At 40.7% G+C, this 21,423-nt stretch overlaps 1 protein-coding gene across 1 annotated transcript; it reads left to right on the forward strand.

The window, feature by feature from the left end:
• The first annotated feature begins 363 nt into the window (after nucleotides 1-363).
• On the forward strand, nucleotides 364-10,782 carry stxbp6l (syntaxin binding protein 6 (amisyn), like). The gene is made up of 7 exons (XM_020091538.2): nucleotides 364-549; nucleotides 1,854-2,070; nucleotides 5,048-5,178; nucleotides 7,710-8,037; nucleotides 8,111-8,209; nucleotides 9,669-9,826; nucleotides 9,937-10,782. Exons 2-7 carry the CDS (start codon nucleotides 1,917-1,919, stop codon nucleotides 9,958-9,960), a joined length of 894 nt encoding a protein of 297 aa, XP_019947097.1. The 5' UTR covers nucleotides 364-549; nucleotides 1,854-1,916; the 3' UTR covers nucleotides 9,961-10,782.
• Nucleotides 10,783-21,423: the final 10,641 nt, after the last annotated feature.

The following is a 21,423-nucleotide window of genomic DNA, read 5'->3' on the forward strand; positions in this document are numbered from 1 at the left end:
CACACGCACACACTTTCTCTTGAAGCTATTTAAACTGAGTTTTCAACCATAAACAACAACTTCTGCCTCTCAATAAATTACACACCACAATATGCTGAGCGATTAGATACTATACTATGTAGTAAATAATATAGTAGGTCATTATTATTTGTATTTCTTTTCTCTATTCATTCAGATGTTTTCATTATAACAAACAGTTTGGGTTTCCATAGAAGATCAGCAAACATTCACCACCCCTGCTAGTGCCCTCCTCCCCAACCCTGCCCCTTGCTCTGTCCATGAGACAGCTACTTATTGTTCTCTCTCTTCTAGCCTTTAACCACGTGCATGTCAACCTCTTGAAATGGGGTGAACTGTGGTGGATTTGTGCCTTCCCAGCAAGGCACGCCATTTGGTGTGCCGGGGTATTAATTCCCAGGAGAATCCTGGGAAATTCTGAGTTATAAGGCTACTAACTGAACACCTAAACTTAAGGGACAGCCTCTTAGGCTCTGAAGCACAGCAAGAAGCAAGAGTCTATCTTTTCATTGGAGAAAAGGACAAGAACAGGTAGGCCATCCTAAAAGCCTTTTCACCTACATTTGTTGAATCATGTCCCATAGAAATCTAGGACATCGTAAAACTATTGAAAGGCGAGTTTAACTGTGGCTGTGGATAATTTAGTCAACAGACAGAAATATTAATTTAAAAAAAAATCTTTCTAACAACAGCTGGAATTGGTATAATTTTTGAATATAGGATTTGTAATGCAAAACTCTGATATGATGAGAAATATGAATATTCCCAGAGCCTGAGATGACTTGGTCAGTTGTTGTGTTTTTTCCAAATGACAAAGCAAAGCTCAAAGGTGTTCAGTTTACTGTGACACATGCTCACAGTGTGGTGACCTCAACAATAAATGATTAAAAAACTCCTCATGATCAATTTCCTGTTCAGTTTGGCAGATCATTTCAGAAAATAGTTTTGTAACAGAGAAGTGCATGGGACTTGTTTTATAGATTTCAAATGAAGTTCATAAAATATCTTCTGTGAGGACTATGGACCTCACCCAATGTTCTTAAGAAAAAATGTCTTTTTTTTCTCACATTCAACAATGTTTGACTGTTTCTTAGGTAGAAACCAAATCTACTTGCACTCAAAAGCAAACATACACAAACCTGATAGACATGCTTGTGCAAAATATTTTACATTTTTATCGAAAACAGATCAGTGCATTGCATTTTTTATTTTTGCAAATTTGTATTAATTTCTTTAAGTGTCTCAGACATTTTAAAAACATGCACATGTTCAAGAGGAGAACACTTGCCCACAAAGATAGTAAACCATCTTTAGGTTTTACACACTGATATCTACAAATTGAACGTACCCCATGTTGCATGGGTTTAGTGCTACAGCGTTTAGTAAAAATTTTCCATCCAAGTGTAGCCTGTTCATTCTAAAAAGCAAGTTCACTTTCTGATTCTGAGTTGAGCGATGACCCAGGAGATGCATCGTCACACAAGGTGCCCAAGTCTGTACCCACACTGATCCAGACTTTTTCTGTCTGAACTCGTCCGAGCCTGATAGAAAATGAACCAAGCAGAAATTCCTTTTTTTTGCGTCCCAACCCGATCCCAGCCAGATAAAGTAATCGGCAACTGAATTCGTGTTACCCTGATCCCCGAACACAGATGGTTATTTTTTGTTTTCCTAGACATGTGCTGTGTAAAATATCTAGGAACTATCTTGAGAGAAAATTTAAGAAAAGATATTGATGGATAAGGTCCAATGCTCTCAGATCAGATCAGTTGGTTTCTCTGATCAGCTGATTTTGAGTCTTGCTGCCAGAAAACTTTGTCTTGTTTGCTTTTCAGACATTAGTCCAACAGGCCTAACAAGCACATTCACATCAATCCATCACCTGTCACAGAAGCACAATGAACATTCAGTCTGCCATCAACAAAGAGGTCTTCATCCCTCGTGATGAGCGGATGCTGGTGGCAGTGGAGGTGTGGAGGCGGAAAAGGAAGAGACTATCCCTCCTACTGAGTGGAGCCAAAGCAGACTATGCCACATTCATCTGTGTGTCAGGTAAAGCTGTAGACTTTTTTTCAAGGATCATTGGCTAACCAGTTATGTAATTTACACACAAAGAAAATTAAAAATGAAAGGAGATTCAACCCTCAGATTAGTAACATGAGCTGTGATTGGTCAGTTACCAATTGCATCTTGTCAGAGAGACTGGTCCTGTTATCCAATCAGCTGGATCCTCTCTCAGTCTTCTTACTTGTGAACACTGGTGAGCTGCGGTTCATTTATGTGAAGTGAGCTGTCTAACCTTTTAATCATGGTCCAAACAGAAACAGTGAAAAGTAAAGCAGAGAACAAATGGACTTTAATTACTGTTTACAAGAATAAATGATGTATCCATTTTAATGCATCTGCAATATCTGCAATAGGGAATTTTCTTATCAACGGCACACTTCAAGCCTAGAACATCACCTCAATGCAAAGCACCTAGCAGCAAGCTCAGGGGTCGGAGCTACTAGCACAGCCCCTGATGCTAGCCTTATCAGCCAGCCTTACCAAGCCTCACTCCACCAGGCATTCATACGCAAACTGAACAAGTCTACAAGTGACCAATTAACTTCCTCGCAAATGGACAGTTTTGGTGGTAGAGGACACAGGGATGGCAAAGGTTTTACGGATAGCATCCGCTGACCCAAGTTATAAGCTGCCATCAAGAATTACAATTGTGTCCAAAATCCTGCAGCTTTACATTTCATGTTATTTCGCTAATGCTTTTATCCAAAGCAACTTTCAGTTAGTGAGGGGCCATTTAGGGTTCAGCACAGGACACTTTGGCATGGGCTAGGATTTTGGCCAACAACCTTCTATTTGGAGGACAACCAGTCTAACTCTAAGCGTGCAAAGGGGTTGAGTAGCAGGAGCCGAATATTTTGTGCTCACTGGGGATCACTGGACTTCGGTTAGTTATCACAACTACCTCAGTGTGACTGCACACATCATAGAAAGTTAGTAGAAACTTCAGATTTTAGCATGAACCGTGCTAAAATCTGTCACCAGGCACTATGCTGATGCCTGCAACGGTTTACGTCTGTGGTGGAGGGATGGGAAGTTCAGCAAAATAGCTTCCCTTCGTGCTCAAGCCTTGAATGGCTCACACGCTACAGAGAGGCATCATTGTCTGCCTTTCTGACAGCGGGTCATTTGATGCACTGGCAAAGTGTTGCAAGATTGTGGGATATTTTAAACACAGCTCTGCCAGAACAGAGGAGCTACACCAGCAGCAAAAACAACTTCGGCAGCAAGCAGACAAGCTTATACAGGACATTTCCACAAAATGGAACTCGTCACCTGTCATGATCTCTCGTCTCCTGAAGAACCAGGATGCTGTCAAGGCTACCCTGAGCCGACAGAAGCACAAGCTAGCCATGTTGACTGCATCTGAGTTGAACAAACTGAAGAGGCTAGAGACCCTCTTTGAACCATGCAGATATGTAACTGAGCTCCTTGGAGGTGAGACTTATGTCCCATGCTCTGTGGTGTTTCCTGCTCTGCCACCTCTACCACACCATGTAAATCTTGGATGAGGACCCAGCTTATGTGGAGAGGTTCAAGACTGCCTTTAAGAAGGACCTGTCCGAACAGCAATCTTACATCACAAATGGATGGCTCAAGCTGGCTCTCCTGTCCCCTGTGAGAGACTTTTCTCAGTCTTTTTTTTTTTTTTAAATCACATTCAATCTTCTGGATGGTTTGTGTAGGTTAACCCCAGTTATTATGGCTCAGAAAAGATACGCTGTTGAACCATGCATCACAGCAGTCATTGTTCATGGGAATACAGGGTGGCAGAAATACAAGACAGTCAGTCTAAGGTATTTATGGAAGACCTGCTGAGCACATTTCATCCCAGTGACATGTCCATCAAAAGACAATAAACAGTGTAGCTTTGCACAAGAGCCATCAAAATACCTCGCTATTACACTGCAGTTGGTGAAATGAAATAATACAATGTAAATCTTCCTCTGGGGCCTTTTTTACTAACCATGTTTCTATTGCATTGAAACTCTTCAATTTGAATTTGGCAGTAATGATGTAATGTAGTCTTTTTATATAATGTCCAAAGAGTAGTTATTATTAGTTAGTTACTTGCCAACAATATTTGTCGAGTAAGAATGACTTGATCCCAATCATAAACTAGAATGGACCATAATAGGACCATAATATGGCTGATTTTTCAAATAAAGATCCATGCATTATTCTGTTGAAAATCTCAGAAAACAACCGTCCATATTGTAATGAAGTCAGAAGGAAATGAATAAAGAACGTGGGGAAAAAAATGGATCCACCTGTTTCTACAGATCTGCACCAATGTTTAAAGGGTGCTTCTTTGGTCCATGTCCCATTCTTCCACCATGTTTTGTGAAAATCTCCAGTAGTTTTTATGTAGTTCTACTGACAAACCAACAAACAACAGACAGGAGTGAAAACATACAGTAATCTCCATAGTATAAGTAATAATCAGACCTCAGTTACTCAGTTAGATGTGATGATTGTATAAAATATGTTTTTTTGAATGGTTAAAAAAGGCTTAGGGACACCAAACAGAAGATTAGTATTAAACAGAAAGTAGGAAACTTAGGAGCTCACCTGCTACAGACTGCAGATTCAGTTGGTGACAGTGATGATTCAGCACAGTGAGTTCAGTTGAAATATTTTGTGTTCCTTAACATTCTAAATGCTGTCTTGCATTCAGTTGATTCTGATAGCAACTTAAGCTTTTTGCCTGATACATTTCATATATTTATGAGTGATAAAGAACCTTTTCACCAAATACAGGTGAAATGACCATTTGAGGTAAATGGTCAATAACTTTATTTGACTTAATTTGTCTCAGAATAAAAGGCAAGACTTTAGTTAGAAATGCTCAGTTTACATTTTCCACTGTCTTTAGCTTTTATGGAAATTAGATATTCCATTGAAGAGTTGTTTTTTTTCATTAAACAAAAATTTTCAATTTTCTGTACATGATCTGTTTACATAGTGACTAGGACAAGGCCACATCAGCTCCTCATTACAAAGGTGAAGCGATTCAGTGGATCCTCCTCCTTCACCAGGAGGTCCCAGTGGACGGTGGAGCAGCTCCGACAGGTCAATGGCATTAACCCAAAAAAGGTCAGTAGCACTCAGACATTAGCTTCTCACCAGACAGGGCTGATGGAAACTTTATCGATATTGGACACACTGACTTACAGATGTGGCGGCCCATCAGGATTTGTCCTGGTAGGCCTGATGGCCAGCACAACGTTGGGTATACTGTGATTGCTCCCACAGCCTCGCCCATGCATGACACCACCACTATACATACACAATATGTATGAAACAAAATCAGTGAAGTGACATTTCTGCCACAAAAGTGGTTGGATGGAAATCCTGCAACTTGCTCTTGCATCTATGAACTTAATAAATGAGCAATCAGCCATTCAGTCGGATAAAATCCTGCAGATACAAGTCACGAGCTTCAGTTAATGTTCACATTAAACATGAAACTTTGCTCTTATTGACAGTCAAGTGGCCTGATTCCTAGTCCTAGGCTGGTTTGAATATGTATGAAATGCATCCCGTCATGGCCCCATTCTACCATCTTATAATGGTTACTTCTGACAGGATATTGCTCCATGTTACAAAACAAAAGTCTCAAACTGGTTTCATGAGCATGACTGAACTTCAGTGTACTCCCAGTCACTAGATAAAAGAACACCTTTGGGATCAAATCAAATCAAATTTTATTTGTATAGCCCAAATTCACAAAACACATTTTGCCTCAGAGGGCTTTACAATCTGTACAGGGAGTGACACCCTCTGTCCTTAGACTTTCGGTTCGAGTGAGGAAAAACTTGCCCACAAAAAAACCCCTTTAACAGGGAAAAGAAGGTGGAAGGAACATCAGGGAGAGACACAGAGGAGGGATCCCTCTCCTAGGAGGGGCAGACGTGCAATGGATGTCACGTGTACAGAATAACGCAACAGAAACATATTTTACAATGAAAGACAATGATTACAGTAGCAGTGGTTAGCAGTGGTGGTAATATGTAACAATGATACAATAATAAACAAGTTAATATTAATGTCATGGAATTATGACTAATAGTAATAACAAGAGTGGATGTCAGGCAGGGCCATGGCAGTAGTGGGAACCACGATCCATGACTGGGAGCAGCCATGATCCATGAGAACCTGCTGGACGAGAGAGCACAGAAACTCTGGGGAAGAAGTTTAGTTAGTAACATGCATTAATGAGACATGTATGTTTAGAGATGGGGATGATAATAGAGAGAGAGAAGGGGGGGTGTTCCCCGGCAGTCTAATCCTATAGCAGCATAACTGAGGGATTACCTGAGCCAGCCCTAACTGTAAGCTCTATCATAAAGGAAAGTCTTAAGTCTACTCTTAAAAGTGTTGACCGTGTCTGCCTCCCGAACCCAAAATGGTAGTTTGTTCCACAGAAGAGGAGCTTGATAACTGAAAGCTCTGGCTCCCAATCTACTTTTGGAGACTATGAGAACCACAAGGAACCCAGCATTCTGAGAGCGTAGTGTTCTGGAGGGGTAGTAAGGTACTATGAGCTCTTTGAGATATGATAGAGCTTGCCAATGAAGAGCTTTGTATGTGAGGAGGATAATTTTAAATTCTATTCTAGATTTAACAGGTAGCCAATGTGAAGAAGCCACAATGGGAGAGATTTGATCTCTGATCTTGGTTCCTGTTAGAACAAGTGCAGCAGCATTCTGAATTAGCTGCAAAGTCCTAAGAGACTTATTGGAGCATCCTGATTACAAAGAGTTGCAATAGTCCAGCCTAGAAGTAACAAATGCATGGACTAGTTTTTCTGCATCCGCTTGAGAAACAATGGGTCTAATTTTGGTGATGTTACATAGGTGGACGAAAGCAGACTTTGAAATTTGTATTATATGGACATTAAAGGACAGATCCTGATCAAAAACAACTCCGAGATTCTTAATGGTGGAGCTGGAGGCCAGGGTGATCCCGTCTAAAGTAACTAAGTCTCTAGAAAGAGAGTTTCTGAGGTTTTTGGGTCCAATTACAAGAACTTCAGTTTTGTCTGAATTTAGCATCAGAAAATTGTCGGTCATCCAACTTTTTATATCCTTAAGACATTCTTGAAGTTTAGTTAACTGATTGTTTTCATCAGGCTTGATCGAAAAGGATAATTGGGTGTCATCGGCATAAAAATTAAAATTAATGGAGTGATTCCTAATAATGTTCCCTAAAGGAATCATATATAAACTGAATAGAAGTGGTCCTAACACAGAACCAAACTTTGGTATGCACGGGGGATTCATCATTGACATGGACAAACTGAGATCGATCTAAAAAATAGGACTTAAACCAGCTTAAGGCGGTTCCTTTGATGCCAATTTGATGTTCCGGTCTCTGTAAAAGAATTTGATGGATCCACCCGTTTCTAAGGGATGTGTATGTAGGGATGTCATGGAAAAGGAGATTATTCCTCAACACTAATAAAAAGATGTGATGTAGTCATATCAAATGGAGCTGAATATCAAAGTAAAGTATCCAACAGAAGATATGAGGCTGTTTTTTAGAGCGTTGTATAGTAAGTATGGTGTTCCTACTAAAGTGCTCAGTGAGTGATCATTTTGTTCTCCTGTACCCTGCTGTTCCAGGACAGCCCTGAGTTTGACCTGGTGTTTGACAATGCTGTGGACCAGTGGGTGGCCAGCTCATCAGCAGAGAAGTGTATCTTTGTCCAGATCCTGTACCATGCCTGCCAGACATACTGGGTGGGAAAAGCAGGTGATCTGGGAAAGACTGGCAAGGTGGGCAAGATGGGCCGCCAGGGGAGTGTCAGTCAGGGCACCCGCGATGAGATCAGAGCTGGTCCTAGTGAACCCTCACCCAGCTCTACATCCAGAACCCTGCAGGCCAGACGGAAAAGCTACATTCCTCCCAAACAGACAGAGTTCATCAACTGCCAGTCCAAACTCACAAGAGGTAGTGCCACATGATGAAGTTTTGTTAATATGTGAATGACCCAATGTGTAATGTAATGACCCTGTTCTTTTAGATGCCTGCACCATGAATCTGGTCATCTATCGCTGCAAAGCCTTCTTGAACCATATGAAGAATAAGATGGTTGCAAATCAAATTCGATCAGCAGGTCGAGGTAAGACTGTGATGACGGGGCAATAACATGTTCATCATGTGCTCAGGATAATGTATAATCTACAATGTCTTCTGTGAGTCAGGGAAAATTGCCTTGGGGATGTCAGTGCTGTCATCAGGGTCCATATCAGTAGACACCTGTGTGATAAAGAGGGGGTGTGACGATTGAAAGTGGTATTCAATGCTTTATGGGAAATGTAGGGTTCATTGTATAGGATTAAGACACATACTGGGGATTAAAAGATCTCAGCCTCTATTGCTACTTGCTACGACTGCCAGAGTCATAGCAGATGACAAGTCATGGTTGAGGTGGGCTCTGGCTTATTCCTTCCCTGTCAATAGACAAAGGGTTACTATGGGAAGCAAGGTAAGTCTTTGCCAGATCCTGTAACACACCTCCCATTTTCATCACTCGAAGACTGCTTTTGAACTTTAAATTAAGCATGTTATAATATAACAGCTTTTCCGGTGTATTGTTAGACTCAAAACAATAAACATCCTGTCACAGGTTTCCTCCTTACCTTTACTGTAGGCCACCATGATGAACAGGTCAAAGCATCTTGGTCCTTGTGTCACTCTGGGTCATTTTCTCTTCTGTCTTTTTGTCTATTGTCCCCACTGTGCTGCACCTCTGCTGCAGCAGAAAGGCCTCCCTGTGATGTGGCGGTCAGATGAGAGAAGACTTTGTTTATTTCGGGGAGGTGAATACAATAGCCGTTCTTTAGGAAGAGACTGAGAGGGTGCCCAGTGCACCATTGAACCCACTGACAGGGGCAGTGTAATGTGTGGGAGATGTGCCAGGCTGCAGCAAAGCACCGAGATACAGTTCAGCAGTGCGTGCATGTGTGCATGTGTAACCTCAGTCGACCAAGATTTTTGAGCAATATTGGTTGTTGTTCTGTTTGAACAAACAACCAACCAACAAACAGATGAGCATGAAAACAGAGGTACTTAGACAGACAAATCTGTTTCTGCTTTGGTATAGAATGACAGGAGAATTAGAAATTTGTCTCTGAATCTACCCTGACTTCATGTGTTGCCTCTAGTTGTATGCACTCTTACCTGACATTGTGCAGGGTAGATTATATTATTTTTGTGCCTTTGAAATATGTATTTGAAGCTGCAGCAGGGAATTTGCAAGTAAATAGAAGTTCAAGTAACAGCTGAGACATCTTGAGATGTCATGAAAAGTAACATAGTAGTAGTATTCTTTAGATTGTCTATACACACCATCCTGGGCTGTGATGGTTCAGTGGTCTGTCTGTCCGTCTATCAACAATTTTCCCCCTGGTTCCCCTCTGAACCAGACTGTTGAGACATTTGGGTTGCCAGGTCAAAATGCTTATAGCAGATATTACCCCAGAAGGCCCCCCTCCCTGACCCACTGACCTTTCCTATAACACTACTTTTGACACTGTGTGTGTGTGTGTGTGTGTGTGTGTGTGTGTGTATGTGAATAGGTCAGCCTGGGCAGCGTGTCAAATTCAGCACTGTGGGTAATGTAGTCCAGAGGGTGAACGTGGCTCTGGGGGAGCGTGGAGAAAGACTGACTCGTGCTGAGGACAAGACTGTGGAGCTGATGCAAAAAGCTCAGCAGTTTGCAGACACTGCTCACAAGGTGACATAAACATTCAGTTATTACATTTTTTCTACAAGATAAGTAATTAATAATATATGATAACGTTAACGTTATAGTTCATATTTGAATATGTTTTTTTTTCCATGCAGCTGTCCCTGAAGTATTCAAAGTAGAGTAGAGGATGAATTCTACAGGATGTTGAAGATGAGTCTTGTAACATGAACACTAACGCTGTCTGATGCACTCTGGACTCAGTCTGTCTGTGTGGAGACAACCGGAGAAGAGCGACTCTCAGGCATTATAGACTGTCCCTAAACTGCTTCTTTTAAACCAGAGTGCAGCAGAGACAGCTAAATAGTATGTCATTATAATCTTTGCTTTTCACCTCCTTTGCTCGATCTGAGGATCATCTGTGTTCAGCTTTTATGTTTATCCTACTATTAGATGAAGCTACAGTTATTTAACATTTGTGTTGCATATGAAAGTTGAAATTGATCACATTTATCAGAGGGGATGCTAAATAGTCGGTAAGGTATGTACATGATTAAATTGCACTTAATGTTTGATTTGATAATTAACCTGCAACTGTTATAACCCCTTGGTGCCATTCGTATGTGTTCCTGTTATATGTATGTGTCTGTGTGTTTGGATGTGTCAGCGTACAGTGGAGTGTCATGTTGTCAAACCTGTATTGTCCTCTAAGTTCATATTGATTTGTCCTTAATGTCAAAGCGTCACTTTATATTTTGTGTGTTGTACTGTGTCATCTGTTCTGTACACGTCCTTACTGTTCTTAAGTGTGTATTGTTCTGAGTGTTTTTATTGAGAGGAGTTCCATATTGAGTAGTGTGAGTAAAGCTGGTCTGTGTAGTGAGGTTGAAACATTGAATCTCCTTATATTTTCATCTGATTCAAACAGTTAGTGGTGTGTTTGTGATTTGAACTTGTTGTACCTTGTTATTCTGAGAAAATGGAATAAATTCTAACCAAACTTCTCTTTTGTGTTTTGTTCATTGCCTTTGGATAAGGTTTTAATGCTCATAATGTATGAGTCTCTGATGTATTAACCTATTGACAATCCTCTCTCTCCTCTCATTGACCCAGTTAAATAAAACTGGACTTGTATGTTGAGCAGTTATTTGACTTTTACCCCAATTCGGGATATTGGTTGTTCAGATTAAGGCCAGCAGGTGGTGCTCAAGTGACAAAAAAGACACAATCCCAAAGCAATTGACAGAAACACTGCTGAAATGTGACTGATGAACTGTCATTCAATTATATTGTTTGAATGAACAGATTTAAAAATGTGACTTTAGTCCAATCACTAAACAGACTTACATATGTCAACTCTGAGATTAAGAGGACAGCAACAAACATACTTTTAAACATATTTTAAAAAATAAATGTAAACTCAACTGTTTTGTTTCAAAGTTTGGATACTGGAATTCCATATATAATACATTCTTAACTGAAAACAAGTAAATGAAATTGCTCTGCAAAAAACAACACATAAACAACAATAACCCTAACCCTGAACTAAACCTAATTCTAACCCTTGAAAGCAAGTCTTAACCCTCAAACAAGCCTTTGAATCAACCAAAATGTTCTCACTCCATAGGGTCTATGCTCAAAATGGTCCTCACAAATACATAAGTACACACACACACACACACACACACAGCCACACCAGCCAAGCTGCTGCTCTACCAGTCATCTCTGATAAGACAGCAGGAGGTTCCGAATAGTGACTGCTGGATTACACCAGATATAAATAGACCAAGAGGAAGCACAGTACAGCGAGTGTGACATATAATGCCATGCAGGATTGGGTATTGTTTGTGTGTGTGTGTGTGTGTGTGTGTGTGTGTGTGTGTGTGTGTGTGCGTGTGCGTGTGCGTGTGCGTGTGCGTGAGAGAGAGAGAGATGGAGATGGGATCAGGAGAAGATTGTTAATTGTGTGCACCTAACTGACACTGGTGCCTTACACACACAGAGGAGACTGAATGATGCTGTTGTGGCAGGAATACAGATCAAATGGAATAAGGAAAGACACAGATGTAGTGAATAAAGCAGCTTGAGCTAGATAGCAGCACAGCAATAAACATTTGACCTGCATATCTGAACCATGTCTGTGAGGGCTAATGTACAGCAAGAAGCTTTCACCTTATCAGTGGAGGGAATGAAAGGAAATGAAAATGTACTTTCTACATCCAGTGCAGTGTCAACACTCTCAAATCAGTGTGTTTGATTTCACTGATTTCTAAACCAAATAGCCATGCCCTAATTCACTTGGCAGCACCTGCCAAATAGCTTGCAGTTACTGTGTCGAGGAGCAGATCACCAGGTAATGAAACAGAAAGCCCAACCTCCACTCCATGTGTCCTCATCAGAGCAGCTGTCCATTTCTCAACAAACTGTCTCTCTCTGTACCTTGTCCTGTCCATGAACCACTACTCTTTAAATAATCCTGTCCTACACACACACACACACACACACACACACACACACACACACTCAGCAACTTCAGAAATCAGACAGGAGTTGTTCTCTGCAAAGCTGCTTAAACCACATTGTTTTCCACCTCAACCGTCCCTTTCCAAACACCCAGACCTAAATGTGGAAGCAGATTGGAAGAAAAACCCAGTGATGTATGACTTCTAATAATTTATAATAAACTGAATGACAGCCCTTCTCAGAGAGACGTCAAATGGAAATTCCCCTTTTCACATATAAGAACAGACAAATAAAGCACAAATAAATAAATATGCACAAACCAGTTGGATGGTAGATAGAGTTTGCCTAATGCTAGGTCAATTTGCTTTGTCCTTTCTCTCAACATCTATATGTTGAGCAAATCATGTTATACGTTCATGGTCTGTACAACATTTCCAGCGAATAGGTTTGAAAAATTCCTTCTATCACCAGCGACAGGTCAGAATTTACGTTTGTCTTTGTACTTCGGTATTCGCAGCTCTACCTCCTGGGCCACACCCTCCCCATTATACTCAATCTTTCTGTGTTTCTCTTCACAGAAAATTACGATTTTCCAATTTTATTTTCCAATATTTTCTAAACAATTCCATGATCCTCGTCTCCCCCTTTCCGCGAGCTAAAGTGTCCATGGCAAGTGGCAAGATACTGAATCCCAAATTGCCCCATACCCGCAGTGTATAATTATGGTAAATGGTCTGTGTTTATACTGAGCTTTTCTAGTCTTGATGACCACTCAAAGTTCTTTACAGTACAGTTTTACATTGACCAATTCACACATACATTCATACAGTGCATCTATGTACAGGACTTTTCTCTACGAGAAGGGACAATTTAGGGTTCAGCATTTTGAATGGGGAAGACTGGGATTGAACCTCTGACCATGTGGCATACTTTTGACGGTTAAGCTAATAAAGAGATAGTGCAGTGCCTTTTCTAAACATGGCTGTTTGGAATGTGTTGTTTGCTTGACTGTGGTACAATCAAATAACGTGAAATAAAAATGATAAGTTGTCAAAATAATGTGGCAGTGATTTTGACCTGCTTGTGAACCAGTTGCTGACCGCAGCTGAACTTGATCTTGTAAGAGAAAATATGTTCAACTCGGTGAAAAGACTGAAGGCAAACTGCCCCAACCCCACTGAGGACCTTAAAGTGCTGGTCACCTGTTTATTCAAAGTTTATCAGCATTGAAGGTACTGTGTGTCCAAATCACAACTAATCACACTACACTTACCTGGACCATAAACAATACACATGCTAAATGTTAGGTTAAGTTAGGTAAGGTCAGTTCTGCTGATGCTGGGTAAGTGTGGGTGACGCTGAAGCTGACACCATTAACAGTGAAAAGTACCATATGTTACTAACTGTGCCGCTGCACATAAACCACTGTGCTTCACTCACAAACCATGGAATCAAACTATGCATGCTCGTAACTGGTGAAAGCACATGAAGAAGGATGAACATTATGATAGGACCAAATGTTCCCTCTTCAATTTTTAGTCATTGAGAGAGATGAGAGTGAACCAAAATGGCAGAGTTGTGGTCTGAAACTCACGATTGCAAGTGGTAAAGTGGAATCATTTCTTACATACACTGACACCATTTTGGAATCAGTTAATAAGGGAGGTTTTCCTCTCCACAGTCACCAAAGTGCTGCTCATTGTGAGAACTGTTGGGTCTTGACCTCCTATGTAAAGTGCCTTGAAATAATGTATATTATGATTTGGCCCTATACAAATAAAATTGAATTGAATCAAACAAACTCTAAGCTTCATGTCCTGATCAGTACCTAATAACTTATGATGAGTGTTGGTGTTTGTTAGTTAAAGTAAGTGCAGGTCAGCAGGAGTGTGGAGAAGGACACAGGTACAACCTTCTAATCATTGAGCCGCTGTGGACTGTAGTGGAGACTCTATATTTTCATTGTTTCAACTCCAACTCACTCCCAGTCTCAAAAAACTGGCTTCAGCAGTAGTAGATGTGTCTGTACCGCTAACACCAGCCATACTGGGCTGTCTGTCTGTGGAGACGTCATGCAGCATGTGGTAAAATGTGAGCGCGTTCACTCCAGCAAACATTCATCATTTGTAAACTGATTCATTCAGTTCAGCATTCACCAAAAATATGAATGCCTTCGCTTAAAAGAGCAGCTGCACTAATGAAAGGAAGTGAAGTGTATTCTAAGCGTATGTCAATCTTTTCAAGTAATAATCTGAATCAAAATTGTGAGCCTGAATATGAGTAGAATGTGTCACCTGTTTTTATTTGGCTGCTCAGAGTATATTGGCATGTTTGTCATATTACTTGCTAGGGAATGGTCAAAGTTCAAGGCAGAGTTGATCTCACCACGTTCCCCCATGTGACAGGTTTCCCACCCTGGCTGGCTTCTATAGACCTATGGTCATCAGAGAGTGTGGAAACGTGAGGTAGGAGAGATAAACAAAACATCTAACCCCAAATATAATAACAACCACCTAGAGCCTTACTATGCAATAAAGAATACAGTGAGAAGGGGGTCTATATAGTTACATAGCTTTTTTTTATATCCTGTTTGTGGTCTTAAAGGGTAAGGTAAGATTGCATTCATTTAATATGCTTCTGTAGTAACATCACAAACATAAGGTAGTAATAAAACAAAGGAAGGATTCGCTGGCTGAATCCAGGCAGCGAGGAGGGATGGCAGGAGAACTGGAGAGTGAATCCTGGAGCCACAAAGAGAAACACTGTGAGTGAACACGAATCAAAGGGGTAATACTTTAAATACGCAATCTTGAGCTGCCAAGAACGAGTGACTACTGTAGTGTTAAAGGATGAACTGCTGATGACTGGGAAAACGATGAGGGAAGATATCCTGCTGGTGATCGAATGGCCTGGGAAAGACAATGGGAAAAATAGGCATATGGGTGTAATCTGTTAACCTCCAGAGAACACTGGTGTGTAACCTTGCCTGTGCTCGTACCTAACTTCTTGTTTCCTTGTTTTCAGAACCATCCCCGCCTGTATGCCTGCAGCGCCTAAGCAACGCCACCTGCTAAACCTGTCTGCCACAGCCATCTTCACTATTTGGGGCAGCAGTGGCATAGTCCATAGAGATTTGGCTTGGGAACCAGAGGGTGGCCAGCTCAAGTCCAGCAAGGACCAAAAAGTATGGAAGGAGGGCTGGTAGCTGGAGAGGTGTCAGTTCACCTCCTGGGCACTGCTGAGGTGCCCTAGAGCAAGGCACCATATCCCCCAATTGCTCACAGAGTGCTTCTCCAGGGCTGCTGGGTCTCTTATTGCCACTCCACAGCTGCTTTGCCTGCCTCCACATGAATGCCACTATTATTCTCCATTTCAATAAAATGGAGAATCCTTGAGTCTGTCCTGTATTGTGGGTCAGACAACTCACATTAGAATGTTTATTGCGGCAGTAGAACAGGTTAGTGTTTGCCGTCTAGGCTCTGACTTAATCACTCCCCCCGATATGATTACATGGATAGATGATGGGAGTGACGAGTAAACACCCCCCAGTCTGAGCCTACAGGTGGATGCTGGGGTGGTGGAGGGGCTGAGAGAGTGATGTATGTCACGTGGTGTATGTCACATGATGGATGTCACATGATGGAGCCAGTACTTGACCAATAGAGCTGGTCAGTGAATCATGAAGAAGTAAGAAGTCCAGCAACCCCAGTTAAAGTTGTAGAGTCAAAGGAGGAGGATCACCTGGGCTTCCTGCATTTTAAAAACCTGATTAAAAACACTACTTTAATAATGCAACCATACATCTGCATAGATTTGTTCAATGGTTTTGTTGGATTATTTGGAGGAATAAGGTCTGGAGTGATTTCTTATGATTATCTGGAATTAAATAGGTGCTTAATAGCATGCCGAGATTTAAGTCCCTTCAATGTAATACTGGCCTTGTAGATAGACTCCAGTCACCTGTATGTCTCCAACTGGGGAAAGGACTGTTGAAGGTTATTTTTTATTTTTATTTCACAAATGCATTAGCACCTTTAATGTTCTGTATATTTGCTTGTTTCTTAGTTTTTAGACAAACAGTTTAATCTTTTGTCTTAAGCTCATCTATTGAATAGGCTGTGTTTCCATGTAGGGATTTTCTGCTGTATTAAAGGAAATATCAGTGTTGTAGAAAAGTTTGGAAGTATTTGTTGTTTATCTATTATTTGTCAACATATTTTGTGACAATTTCTCATAACTCTACCCCAGCAGCAGTGGAGATAAAAGGGAACCAAACAAGAAGGTACATTTATCAGCAGGCCTCTAAAGAGTTTTGTGTTCCCTTTAAAATTACAAGTTTAATCATGACTTTTCAGACAAATGCTTTATGTCATATGTTCTAATTCACTATCAAACTGTTTGGAAAAAGTTATTAAGGCAACGTTTCAAAATGAATACATCAATTTTATCATTCTTCCCATTGAACTCTGAGCAAAATAAAAATAATATTCATCAAAGTGTTGAACTATTCTAGTGCAATATCAAATGATCAAGACAGGGAGATATTTCAAACACCCACCTGTTGCCACATCCTGCACTTATTTTTATTTTTTTCGCCCTGGTGATGGTGGTGGTCTGCGAGAAGGAATGCTTCTCATCTCTCATCCCAGCGGGGCTGCCCTCCTCGGCTGGGCCTGCAGTGCTGCTGGAGGAGTCCTCGTTCAGGGACATTTGCAGGATCACCTGGTCTCCATGTCCTCCATCATCAGAGCTCTGATCCTGGCAGATGTCCATCAGATCCTTACACGATTATGCACTGGAGAACAAATGAAACTGCTGAGCCAAACACCTTAATCTCCTTATATCTCTTATATTTTACTTTCAGCACAGACTTACACAGACCATCTAAGCAGACACTTACTAGAGGCTAGATGAACCCTGAAGGTGGCTCATGGTGATGAACGGATGCTGCAGAATTCCGCTGGGGGTAATTCTTTCATACTGACTAATCATCAGCATCTGTGACAGCAGGTCCATTAACCACTCCATGTCACAGTGGCTTCGTCTCCACAGAACGGATGAGTCGCCTTTAACAGGACGAGGGAAAAAACATTGTTACATGTCCTCATGTTTGATTATGAAACCAAATGTTTCAAAAGATATGTGCTATTATAAATTCATCCAGGTAGTTGATCACAAACAAGAATTGAAACTATTGACTGAAATGAAGAATTGTTTCATTGAGATAGTTTGCTCCAAAGGCACAGGGTAAAGAAACACAGACTGAAGAACTAGTGAGCTAGTGGAACCGGCTAAGTGGTGGTAAACTACTTTCTTACCACAAATCTGCTTTCTATCAAGTGTCTTGGCCAGAACGCATGTGGTCGGGAATATCCTTCATGCAGTGGATCTCTAACGGCATTCCCAATTTGACTCATCTGTGGAGAAAACACAACATTGTGAGAGTTCGTTAACTTCAAGTTAACAAACTCATTGTTGATCAGGTGCACTTATATAACTGAGACATATGGAGTGTCTCTAGTTTGTCTCATTAGTAAAATAGTAGAAATCAGTGAACTTTTACTGGAAGCTCTCACTATTAGAAGCAAGTGTGTGGATTCAAAAATACTAAAACATCAAGTCAGAAATGTGTTTGTTGTGTTTAAAGTGCAGATACTGGCGGGGAACAGCGGTATGCCCATAAACAGCTCGGCAGCAAGGCAGCCTAGGGACCATATGTCGATGGCCTCGCTGAAAGGATTTCTATACAGAATCTCAGGAGCTCTTAGGAGAAGACAAGAAACACAAGGTTTTAAAATCTATTAAACTCCTTGTTTCTGTCAATATGTTACTGTCAGTTTCTGGGACATAAGCCTGACATGCCAGCGTACAGGACTTGTATAATCGATTACAGCAAACACAGCTGTCTCAGGTACACAGATGTGCTGTCAGTTACTTACCTGTACCACAAGCACTGGATGATTTCACCGATCATTTCCTCAGGATCATTGCAGGCTAAGCCAAAGTCAATGACTTTAACTTTGAGTGACTGCCTGACGTGATCCACCAACATGATGTTGTTTGGCTTCAAATCTGTATGAATGATCCCTGTGATTTTCAGAAAGTCCAAGGATGTAGCCAGCTGAAATCATGAAAAACACAATAATAATCATGAGCTACAGAGTTTATTTCATCAACAAAAACTATGACAACACATGTTCATTGATTGCAGCAAAAGCCGAAACAGCTGAGAGTTAGTCAGATGTTCCAAACTCGTACAGTTGACTATAGGAACAGGTTAACAAGATGGTTTAGACCAACATAATTGGTTATTATTAGGAGTTTGACAAAAACTGTAACAGAGACAAAGTTCACCCTAGTTAGTGTAAGAACTTGAGTTTAAAAAACAAACCTGCTGCAGAATGGGGCGGATCTGCTTCAGCTGAAGGTGCTGACCTGGGTTGATCTTCATGAATTTTTCCAGGTCCATATCCATGTGCTCAAACACAAGACAGTAATATCCCTTGAAGGTGAATGACTCCTTCATTTTGATGATATTGAAACTGTCTAAGTGGAGCTCCTTTATGATTTGTAATGGTAAATGGTTGTATTTATATAGCCCTTTTCTAGTCTTCAAGACCACTCAAAGCGCTTTACAGTACAGTTTGCCATTCACACACACATTCACACATACAGTGCATCTAGAATAGCACTTTTATTGTTGTTCTATGAAGCAATTTGAGCATCTTGCCCAATGACACTTTGGAATGCAGATGGAAAGACTGGGAATTGAACTTCTGACCTTCTGGTTGGAGGATGACTGCTTTAGCCCTCAGCCACAGCCACCCCAATTTGTAGGACGGTCTCCTCATCCTCCCCACTGTCAATGTCTTCCATGCTTTTGATCATTTTTAAAGCCACGGTTTCATCGGTGGTCACATTCCTGCATTGGATGACCACTCCATAGGCGCCACTGCCCAGGTATTTCTGCACTTGGTAATTTGTAGTGGGGGAGGGGATCAGGACTCCTACAGCATTTTCAAGCACCCTGTTTTGAGACATGGTGACAGAATAATTCTCCAGTTGATTTCTCACACCTGTCAGGAGAATAAAAACGAAGGAAGTTAGTCACAAAGCCTCATATGCTCTCACACAGCCTGACAGCAAGGTCCTATGTATGTAGCAGAAAGGTTTACAGACAGTAAATCAAGTTTAGTCATTTTAATCGTAACACTCCACCAATACTAAAACTATTGCTTCCATCAAATATATGTTACAGACCGATGAATATTTCTTATATCACTAAAACTACTCCTATGACTATATGTGTATATTTGTTGTGCACAATTAAAAATGAGCCCACACTGTATAGTAAGTAATATATATGAGGATAAAACTACTATTAATTACACATGAAAATATCTTTACTTAACCTTTTACTCCCTCCAAACTCAAATTGTATCAACACTGTAATAATTGTAATAACATACTACATACGTGGTGAGGACCTCACTCCTGTTGCATGCAGGTAGGCACTGGGGCATTTTAGTGCATGTTTGCTGTGATTTTTCTGTAGTGTTGCACCCCAGGCTTGAGGTGAGGCACTTTTCCAGTAGTCTGCCTCTCACTGAGGCCCCAGCCCACTGATTTTAGATTTGTCATAGTCATTAGAGCTTTTAGTATTGCTTTAGCCAGCTTACATTTTAGATATTTGTTCTGTCAATAAACTAATTGTCGTTTACTCAACTTATATTTGTCTGAACTTTGTTTTTTGTCTCCATCAGCTTCAATTATTTTCTTCTCTTTTAGGTCCAGTCCTGATTTCTTTGAATCAATAAATATAGTTGCATTGTATAATTTGCTGTCTCTGCCTCCGCAGTCATGAACCTGTGTCCCTTTAGGTTTCTTTTCGTTAAACTATTTTTTTGATTTACATTATATCCTGTAAATCAAAACCATAAACAAAAATAAATGATTTTGTCAGAATAAAAATATGAAAAACGAATCCAAAACTGCCAGTCACATAAAATACAGTTATGTCTAGACTGGAAGTGGAAGTGGTGTGCAGGGAAAAAGTATTTAAAAAAAATAAAAGTCACGAGGATAGAATGTCCAAGCCAAGCAAAGGGCAGACAGACTTAATGGGCAAATATGCATTCTAAGACAGATATGGATATGGACAGGTGTGGATTCAAAATTACTAAAACAACAAGTCAGAAATGTGTTTGTTGTGTTTAAAGTGCAGATTCTGACCAAATCAGCCTCATTAGAGGTGGGGAACAGCGGTATGCCCATAAACAGCTCGGCAGCAAGGCAGCCTAGGGACCATATGTCGATGGCCTCGCTGAAAGGATTTCTATACAGAATCTCAGGAGCTCTTAGGAGAAGACAAGAAACACAAACATATAACTGAGGTTTTAAAATCTACTAAACTCCTTGTTTCTGTCAATATGTTACTGTCAGTTTCTGGGACATAAGCCTGACATGCCAGCGTACAGGACTTGTATAATCGATTACAGCAAACACAGCTGTCTCAGGTACACAGATGTGCTATCAGTTACTTACCTGTACCACAAGCACTGGATGATTTCACCGATCATTTCCTCAGGATCATTGCAGGCTAAGCCAAAGTCAATGACTTTAACTTTGAGTGGCTGCCTGACGTGATCCACCAACATGATGTTGTTTGGCTTCAAATCTGTATGAATGATCCCTGCACTTTTCAGAAAGTCCAAGGATGTAGCCAGCTGAAATCATGAAAAACACAATAATAATCATGAGCTACAGAGTTTATTTCATCAACAAAAACTATGACAACACATGTTCATTGATTGCAGCAAAAGCCGAAACAGCTGAGAGTTAGTCAGATGTTCCAAACTCGTACAGTTGACTATAGGAACAGGTTAACAAGATGGTTTAGACCAACGGTGCAAGGCCCCAGGAGGCGTTGTTGGTCCCTAAGTTATTGTTACCTCCTTAGTTAATTCGACCTTTCCCTTAATCAATTTAAACGACTCCCCTCCTTGCCACATTTACATTATCCTATTGTCAGCCTGAAATGTCTTTACACATTTAAGGGGGGTCACCCAGTTAATAACATAAATAATACCAATACAATAATAATACAAATAATACCAATGAATGAATGATGTCCAGGGTGCCACATATGGTTTTTAATCGCAAAATTTGGCTACAACAGTGCC

The sequence above is a fragment of the Paralichthys olivaceus genome, chromosome 19 (assembly GCF_024713975.1).
Source record: "Paralichthys olivaceus isolate ysfri-2021 chromosome 19, ASM2471397v2, whole genome shotgun sequence".
NCBI classification, from domain to species: Eukaryota; Metazoa; Chordata; class Actinopteri; order Pleuronectiformes; family Paralichthyidae; genus Paralichthys; species Paralichthys olivaceus.

Bases quoted from the DNA above. Each gene is read 5' to 3' on its own strand.
- stxbp6l (XM_020091538.2), top strand. From the start codon at position 1,917: ATGAACATTCAGTCTGCCATCAACAAAGAGGTCTTCATCCCTCGTGAT. The intron at 2,071-5,047 runs GTAAAGCTGTAG...CTGTTTACATAG, and splicing joins CACATTCATCTGTGTGTCAG to TGACTAGGACAAGGCCACAT. The intron at 9,827-9,936 runs GTGACATAAACA...TTTTCCATGCAG, and splicing joins TTGCAGACACTGCTCACAAG to CTGTCCCTGAAGTATTCAAA.